Genomic DNA, 9,856 nt, shown 5'->3' with positions numbered 1-9,856 from the left:
CACACACACACACACACACACACCATATAAACATCTACAAGTAAACAAGAATACACACACCCTCCATGCCTGCTCTGTTCAGAATGGATGATTCTGCAGCTCATGATGTGGCAAAAGTTTAATTGTTTGTTCAGCAAAACTAAAGACATTAGCAATGAGCTGATAGAAACAACCAGATCAGTTTATGATGTTTTCGACAAAAGTAATCCAGGAAGAGATTTTACATTTAGACCTCATTATCTAATGAAAGTGAGAATAATGATCAGAAATAAAATGCTCCTAAATGGCAGTTTACACAATTCTTTATTGAAATGATTGAACAACAAACAACTTGAATATTTGTATTTTAAAGGTGACCTAAGAAGCTTCCTTGACAGGTTAAGTAGATCCATGGGCGATTCAAAACATGTTCATTACAGTTTCTGCACAAAATCAATCTTAGATGATGAGATTCTGCTCCTTTCAGAATCAGCAGTTTTAAGGCGTTTTGTCACTTTAAATCCAAACAAGGTGCTGCTGGCCACGCCCCCAAACTAAATGTTTACACTCGCATGTGAAAATGGCTGCAAACAAATGTGCAATTAAACAACCGTACATCTTTGAAAAGCATTAGTAGAGCCTCCTGGTAAAACCAGCTGACCAAATATGCTGGAGCTCAGCTTGGGTTGCTAGGTAACGGGCTGGGCTTTGCTGGGGTTGCTAGGTAATGGGCAGCACCTACTTATTTGTGACAATACATTCTGGAGGTTTTTGAAATGTCTCATTTTCCAAACACCAAAAAACATTAAATTATTGTTTTTTCAAGCATTTGAGTTGTTTTTAGAAGCAGTAACCAAATGGAAGTACAAAAAACATGCAAAATGTGAATTCTGCATAATGCGTGCCCTTTAATGCACACACACCTCTACTAAGATTTGGTCTTTTGTTCGTTAGCTGGCTGCAGAGAACGTCTTCCTTATCTCCGGTTTTGGGGGAACAGCAAATCAGCGCCAAAGAAACAGCTGCTTTCCAAATACAGTGGATATGTGAATGTTTGGCAAATAATTTGGATTTATGCGGATAAAAAAACTATTCCCAGGTTTTTTTATCCGAAAAACCTGGGAATAGTCAAATGTGTGGATACTGACCTGTGAGCATGCGGGGGTCCACTGTACTCGAAAACCTAGAATAACCCAGGAAACTCAGAATATTGTTGATCGGTACATATTATTGAAATTACCAAATGGTCTTTGACAATGCACATCCATTCTGGTTCAAAATACAGCCACTGTAATCTTTCATTCACCCACTCAATCTCTAAGGGAGGCCAGGAAGAAAACACAAAACAAAAGCACAGAGAGAATTTTGTTTTTAACTATCGACTATTTAATATTCACTGAATAACTTGTAGAGTGGATATGAACCTTTGTATTACTAAAGTTAGCTGAGGTTGCTCTTGAAAAGTAAGAGCTTATGTCTCAATCATGCCATGCAGTGCAAAATACATTTGTCTTGCATTGGCCTTTTTGAACTGGCTTTGCAGAGACGGCTCATTCCATCAGAAACACATGCAACGAGGCGGCATCGTGATAAGTCACAGAGGAACACGCCAACTCACTGCCCAGCGTGGACCAGCAGCCCGACACAACCGACACGTGCAACACTCAGAGGCGAAAAGACTGAATGTCCAGCACACACAGCTCAAATATCTGCCTCTAGAAACACACACCAGTAAAGAGCCGATGCTTATGCACAAACACACCATCCACTGTTTGCCATTTGTGACTCTTTCAAGCCCTTAAAGTCAGAAAAATGTGTTGATGTGCTGATAAAAAGAAGGTTTGGCTATTTGTTGGATTATTTCTGAGCAGCTAGGATTTTTAGTGGACAGAGGACAGATTATTTTTTTTGTTTTAATTGATTCCTAAATTTTAAGCTTAATGTTTCAGTAAATCCTGATGTTTTAAAAAAGCAATGCCTGTGTGAAAACAGTGCTGTGGTGCTGAAAATGGATTTAGTTCATTCTTAGGATTACTAAAGTGACTGAAAATTTAGCAAAATAAAGGTTATAAATGAAATGTTTGGATGTCTCTTCAAGGAGATATTTTCTCTCTCACTTTCACCAAGTATAAAAAGAATTATGTGGCAAATTATGTTTTTATATATTACTAGTCTTAAGACTCGATTAGCATCTTAATTCCAATAATTGCATTGTCTGTAAATATTTGCATTTTAATTGAGAAGCATAGAGACAAAATAAGCAACATTTTCAAGTAAAAAACTTACTGTGCTGCTAAATTAGCACAATTCATTAATTAGACATATATTTACTGTTTAAATCTGTTAGTTGGGGTTTTCAACCATCAGATTGGTGCAAAGTGCTTTGAAAACTTACTTTTTTTAAAACGTGGACTCTGACATTAGCGTCTGACATAAGCATGTGGCAGCGCCTGTGCTGCTGCCACATGTTTAGCATTGAGACGCTGGTTTATGTAACTCCTTTCAGAACAACTTGAACAAAACGACCAGCATCCCATCAGATCATTTTTTGAAGCATAAATTAACCCCCAGTTGACCAAGAGAAATGGTTTTGTGGATGCTGCCTGTGCGTCGGATTGATGGGAGTACCAGGAACACATGAATACAACAGTTCCACCCAGGATCTTTCTATGTAACTGATTAAATGCAAAACAATTTTTAATGCGCTAAAATCTGCAGTTAAATATTTGAAATTAACACATTCCAGTTGCAGTTGCAGTTATTGTAATACATGACATTTTAATGTTCAATATGTTTATTTTGTTGTATTTATATCTTATTTTAAAATTTTAATGTTACATTGTACATGATGTATTCTACAAAACTACAGACAGACAACATATAACTCTATTTGTGAAAAAAATTGTGAAAATCTTCTCAGCACAAGACTTGTGCACCAAGGAGAGACATTAAAACTTTTATTAACGTCTTCAACACTTCAACACCTGATTAGAAAATGAACTCTGTTAATGTAAAACTTTGTAATATTGTCTGGATTCCCTGTCAAACAAAATGCTTGCAAAGAATCCATGAAGATATTTTATTTGTGACTACAAAGACGCTGCTGGGTGTTTTAACAGACCCTGAAGCATATGAGAAGCCATGCAGGCTTCTCACGGCGTCGTAAGTTTGGAAACGTGCCGAAGATTTGAGTCCAAGAGATGAATCAAACTGCAGAACCAAACAGAACAGGCAGTTCATTTCCACGGCTGGCTCAAAGCTTCTGAAGAAGCAAAGTTCTCTTTAGATGAAGCGCACTAATTATCACTTCCAGCATTTTCAGACTCAAAGTTTTTCTGACTTTTCAAGACAATTCACACAAGACGAGATGAATGTTGTGAGTCTAGTTTGCAGGGTTCAACTTTGATTTCCTTCATGGTTTCTAAACCTGAGGCATCATGAGGCTGTAAATGTTCATCAGTAAACAGCTAACACATGGGACATGCAAGCACTGAGGGAACAGCAACATCTAACTAGTACAACTTGGTTCAGGTGTATAAATGTTCTAAATGTGAATGTCTGACTTGTCATAACGACCAGTTAAAGTGTTTTTACCTAAAAAGTTTAATTCTCTTACTGATACTATCATTTGGTAATTTCAGGCTTGGTGTCTTATATAAGTACGCCTGATCATGTGTTTAGGAAAACCGGAACATATTTACTGAAAAACGCCTCGACTTTGAAGAGCAACAGTGTTACAATGTTCACCTTTCAGCAGGGAATCATATCGTCTTTCCATTATTGTGCTAATTGCTGTAAAGAAAGCAAAAATAATTGCTGCTTTCATGACTCTACAATGGGATTATTAGTTTGGAAACATGAAACAGTAACTCTGCAGGCAGCCAAGCTGTCTGGCAGACAAACAGAGTAAAAGGTAGCAACCAGGATAAGCAAAATGTGCAGGCCTCCTACTGCACATCACTGCATGAGTGATTATCTTTTAACCAGCAACAACTTATGTAATCATGGTTGTGGAAATGATGTTAGTCTTTATAATGGGATTTAAATCATTAGCGACTAAAACTGTCCAACATATTTATAAAACTTTAAGTAAGACGGAGAATTATCTCCTTTGAGGACGAAATGTGGTTGGAAAATAAAACTAAATAATCATGGAAATGTTTGGTGAATTCAAATCGAAGACGACCAAAAGCAGAACTCCAGGCTGGGTTTATTTCTGAAAGGAAGAACATTTCCACATGCAATGTGAAAGGAACTCGAGGGATTTGGACTCTCCTTCAGAGTGGCGCAAAAATGAAAATCTGCAAATCTCAATAAACTGAAGGAGTGTTAAGAAGGCCCAAATTCCTGCACAACACAGTGATGAGGTCACAAAAGGAATGTAAAGTCACAGCTTCTGAAATTTAACTTTATTTTTAACATGTGTATTAATCTCTGTGATGTGAAAATCTGGTGAGGACTAGATGACAGTTTCACTTAAGCGTTCAAGTGCCAAAGCTTCGAAGTAAATTCAGGAGTGGTATCTCATTTAAACACTGAAACTTTGTTGTCATAACAAGATTTAAAACCTGTTAAAATGAGATTTATATCTCATTAACACCAAAATATATTCTCTTTTAGAAAGAAAGAAAGGTTGGAACAGTAACAGCAATTCTTCCTGGGATTTTTAAATGTCATCTAGAAGAAACAGAGTGAGAAGGAGGATCGTAGTGAGTCTCTTTATGCCCTTTAACGAGTCGTAATCAGTCAGAGGGACATGATATTATATCTCCTTATAACAAGAAACTCAATTTTACAAAGAGATTGTAGAGAGATTTTCTTCTTTTAGCGAGGAATTCTCATTAATATTTATTTCTCGTTTGGACATAAATTAAATTATGTCCAAACTGACAGTTAAACGCTGCCAACTGTTTACATCCTGGTGTGTCGAACTGCTGATTTTAAAGATGGCCTACTCAAGTCGACGGATCCTTTATTCAATGCATTGCAGTATCCATATCTTTCATCCTTAAGTATTCATTCTGTGCTTAATTCACTTCATTTCACCTCTCATCAAGTTTTATCTCTCTGTGTATAAATATAACTTACCGTAATTAACAAGCTTGACGTCTTTGTTTAGATTTTTTTCCCTGTTTGTTTTGCTCATAGGAAGTTGGCCAAAAAGCAGAAGGAAACTGCGAGCAGCTCCACCCAGCAGAGGGAGATGGGTCCGGTCACCACGGCCGACAAGAGCACCACTAAAGTCAGCACCTTGCACAAAGACGACCCGTTCTCCACTTCCAGCCCAGACCTCAACGGCTTCAGTGAGTAAAATTCATCTGTTCTACATCCTCTAGATTCACACTGTTACTGGCAGCATCCGTACATTATTCCAGAAACCTGAAGACGAGCAGGAATGCACCGAAACGCTTAAGTACCGATCCGATACGGAGAAACAGCACTGACAAAAATGTAACATGTTCCTGTTTTTAAACACAGACATAAATGTATTGAATTACTAATTAATTTGGCCAGTACAGTACATGTAAAAACAACCCAACTTTAATTTGCTCAGTCAGTGAAATTATGACGGCCAATGTAAAATGAAGAATAAAAAAACTGACAAAAACAAAAAGTTCACTACGGTGGTGAACGTAAAATAAACAGATCTTCTTTCAAATGGTCCTGAAAGTCCAAATAATTACTTGCAAAATTAATTGAATTAAGTTATTTCATTATTTCATTATTTAGAGCTCAAAACATAGAATTAGACTGAATAGATCTGCCTTTATTCGACTGAAACTGTCACTGGTACCCAATCTAGATTTCAGTATTAGGACCAATAGAGATATTAATATCAAATCAGTGCTAATGCATGAAAAAGCAAGAGCTTCTTGTATTAATGTCCTTCTATTGCCTGGTTCTCTGTCAAAACACACATTAATGGTGTTATTAACCAAACTAACATACGTTTTGATTAAAAATAAAACTTCAAGGTGAGCAGATAACGCAGTACGTCATAAGCTTCCATCTTACTTTGAGCTTCTTTTAGACATAACTGCCTCTTCCACTCACAGATTGCATCTTGCAAAATAATGGACTGCATTTTTCTATATTTCTTCTTAAAATGACTCATATTTGTGTGTCCGGTATAATTAGACAGTTGCTCTCAGGCGGGGATTTTTCTCTTGTAAATGTCACGCTGGCCTTTGGGGAACTTGGCTTTTGAGAGCTACAGGTCCAATTTAATGCTGGTCATAACTGCCTGCACTCTTCTTCTTAACTCTCCCTACTGATGTACAAAAATTGTTCCTGCACTGAAAACTGCAGACTGAGTGATGTTACATTTGTTGCATTTTGAACATTCAGGTTCAATTCATTCTTCTACATTTATACACTACAGTACGTAGTTTTGTATAAACTTTTTTGCACAACTTTAAATAAACTTTTTGATTCATTTTTTTAATGCTGGGTAAACCTCTCAGTTAAATGTAAAAATCAGAAGGATGGTTTTAAGACAGACGTTTTGTTGGTCCTTCGGATGCTGTCTGTTCATTTACATTCACTAATAATCCCCTTACTTCTTCTCAGAACAGTTCAGTTTACTCAGTGTTCATTCACACCAGCCCTGTTTAGTCCACTTTAATCAAACTCTAGCTTGTTTGCAAAGAAAGTCCATTTCATTTCAGGAAGTGTGAATGTGCAGCTGCACTCTGGTCTTCGTAAAATCGTAGGTCTCAGTTTGGTTGAATTGAACTCTGGTTCTGTTTGAAAAGCAAAAGCAGGAAAGCAGACTGTAGTGTACTACAACACAGTGCATTCTGGGTAATTACAACCAAAACAAACACGAGAGTCTAGCTCTATCAGAAGAATTGGCTCGTGGTTTTTTACCAAAGATCTAAAATCCTCCAACCTCTAAAATCTGACGCTGCTCCATTTTTGTTTAAATTTTGTGAAGAAGGAAGTTCTCATCAGTGTCGTCTTCAGAGGGTTTCGTGATTTTTTATTTTTGGTGTTCTTGGCACAGCGCCCTCAAAGTCGAGGACGGGGAAGATTGTTTGATACAACGCAGTGTGAAAGAAACTGCAGCAGCTGAAATCGTTACAACGTTGGTCCTCAATCAAACCGAGCCGACCGACTGTGAAAACTCCCCTACATTAAATTACACACAGGTGGACAGAGTTGAATTATTATGTGACGTTTGAAGGCATTTGGTTGTGCTAAATACAAATGCATAGCATACTCACATTTCTGCACATTTCTGTTTGTGAAAAGTTAGGAAATTTTGTACCATAATGAACCACTTGTTGGTCTATCACAAAAAAAATAATAAAATACGGGAACTGTGGGAACTGAAGGAAGTTAAAAGTTACCCATAACAATGTCACAAATTAGTGTCCTCCTATCTGTAATTCAGCCTTGGTAGTATTTTTTCTGAAATGGACAAACATTTACTTGCATGCAGCACACTCTGCCAGGCTCAGTCCTAATGAGACTGAAAGCGCTGACACAGAGAAGGGGACCCAGTAATATTTCTGCAAGGAGTCTCACAGGGCAAATAACCTTTTTGTGTTATTGCATTCTCACCCAGTCACCAGCTATCTTCACAGGACATTGCTGTCAAAGCAGATTCCTCTTGGTATGCAGGTACGCTCCTGACTGTATTAAAGCTGAGCTGCTTTTTGGGGAACATTAGCATACAGCGGTGGTTTGCATAAGGCGAGGGGATTTTATCACCAAGCAGGAGAAAATATGTTTGTTTGGATGTATTAGAAGTGTGGGACAGAGATAAAGAATGAGAGAAGTGATGGAGGGAAGGAGGGATAATAAAGAGAGGATATACAACTTAAATAACCCACAGCGGGGAAGTGATGTCATCACTAGGGTGCAGCCAGCCTGGCCTCCGTCTTCCTACACAATCCTGCTTGATTCTCATCTCCCTTCAGTCTTCTGTCTGGGGTTTCTCCCATTGAGCTTGACTTTTGTTGTTGAATTTCAGTGAATGGAAGAAGAGGCTTGCAGCTTTGAGAATTGTGCAAACTATTATAAAATGCTAAATAAAAACTGAACAATAGTTTTAACCAGCCATGTTCTTTCTTACATCTTACATGTTAAACTTGCATCCCAAACTTTTACGACTGACCAGTTCTGCTCCCCACAGAGCGATTCACCGTCTGTTTTAACAGGTTTGTTAGTAGAAGACATTTCTGGGTAGTCAGTCAAATGATGTGTAAATATAGCTAATTAAGAAAGTTGCTTAAAATTCGTTAATATGCCAAGGAGATTTTCTTTTTTTGTTCATATTTTATCTAATTCTTTCAAGTGATGATTCCCTTTCTTGTCAAATAAGAGTTTGTAACTTAATATTCTATATGCTCTAATTGCGTAATAAGCTGAACACTTTTGCTAGTAATTAGATTTTTTTGAGGGAAACATTTCTTAAACTGATGTTGCATTTTTTTGTGCAAAAAGTCCATCTCAAAGAAAAAACTGTTTAAATGAATTAATGTTTTTGATCTTGGGTTGCTTAGAACCTGGTCAAACCACACATGCAACAGTTTGTGGGACTTTAATTTTAAGAAAAAAAAACATGTTACTGCTGTTACAAGGACTGATAGGAAATTCAGCTGCCAATAAGCACAAAGTGATGTACACCAGAGAAAAGAAAATAAGAGGCATTGAGGTAGAAAAGATTCACAGAATCTGCTTCTAAGAAAGGCAGAACCATCAGTTTCCAAAAACTAAAAAAGCACCGGTACATTTCTGTGTGCTTGGCAAACACAGCTGAACGGTGAGTTATTTCTGAGATCCAGAGGTTTGCAATCAGGACTGAGTGTTCTTCATAATGTCAACCCCCAAAACTTCAACAATTATTCTATTTTATCCAAGAATTTCATTATTTTCACATTGATACATTTCAGTACAATACAAATTGCATCTGAGAAAATTTCAATTAAACTAAATATCCACCTTTATAAATATATGAGACATGTGGAAATTAATAAAAAGATGATTAAAAAGAAGATGAAAACTGATTCTAAAACAAATGTTTCACCATGTCAATAATGGCGGCTTATATTTTCAGACTTCTGTAACAATGAAACATGATGGGGAATTGAGAGATTTAAACCTTTAAAGCCTCAGATGGAAATTTCATTGTAACTTATTTTCTTGCTTAGCTGAAGACCAGCAGTAGATCAGCAGCTTTAGATCTAAACAACTGATTCATTATATGTAAATCAGATCCATGAGCAGGAAGACAAATTCAAAACTTTCTGTTCAAGTTGCTGTTGAACAGCAAAATGCTTCATTTACAGTAAACACTGATTAACTGAAACATTCTGTTTCATTATTTTCATCAAATAAACTCATTTTGGATCTACGGCTGTAACACGGACAGAATTTATTTAAAAATAAGTAAAACACTAGAATGAGGAAGACATGAGGAGACAGAGGATCTGGAATCAACGTGGCTCCATTTCTGCACAGCGTCTCTATAAAAACATATTTTTTAGAAAGAATTATAATGAAATCCACTCCACTTAATTAGATTTACATGGAAAGTTTATCTTAATGAAAATCTGTATTTTAGTGTTAAAAAATGGTTGAACTGCTCTGACTGATTATTAAAAGGTACTTCAGTCAAATATTTTCTGTAACGATTTGAATAGCATAAAATCATTAGTAAGACAAGTATTAAAAAAACAAACTGTGGCTACGATTCAGAACCTTTGATCTAATTAACTAATTTAAATGTATAAAATGACTATAAAAATATAGACAGAAATGCACATATTCTGATACCTGTAATTATTGACCCCATACACTAAAACCAACTATATCTCACATTGATGCTGGTGGGAGCAGAAACAACACAACGCATTAAAAATAAGGCTAA

At 36.6% G+C, this 9,856-nt stretch overlaps 1 protein-coding gene across 1 annotated transcript in view; it reads left to right on the top strand.

Annotated features, from left to right (window-relative positions):
• The first annotated feature begins 5,107 nt into the window (after positions 1-5,107).
• Positions 5,108-9,856, top strand: part of LOC103143275 (receptor-type tyrosine-protein phosphatase T-like) — a 62,530-nt gene continuing 57,781 nt past the window's right edge. The window contains exon 1 of the mRNA XM_016675117.1: positions 5,108-5,282. Coding sequence (XP_016530603.1) covers positions 5,183-5,282 — 100 coding nt within the window. The 5' untranslated portion in view covers positions 5,108-5,182. The remainder of the gene's footprint in view (positions 5,283-9,856) is intronic.

This window comes from Poecilia formosa, unplaced genomic scaffold (assembly GCF_000485575.1).
Source record: "Poecilia formosa unplaced genomic scaffold, Poecilia_formosa-5.1.2 Scaffold106, whole genome shotgun sequence".
NCBI lineage: Eukaryota > Metazoa > Chordata > Actinopteri > Cyprinodontiformes > Poeciliidae > Poecilia > Poecilia formosa.
Note: the sequence above shows the minus strand (reverse complement) of the source record. Positions and strands in the feature narration are given on the sequence as shown.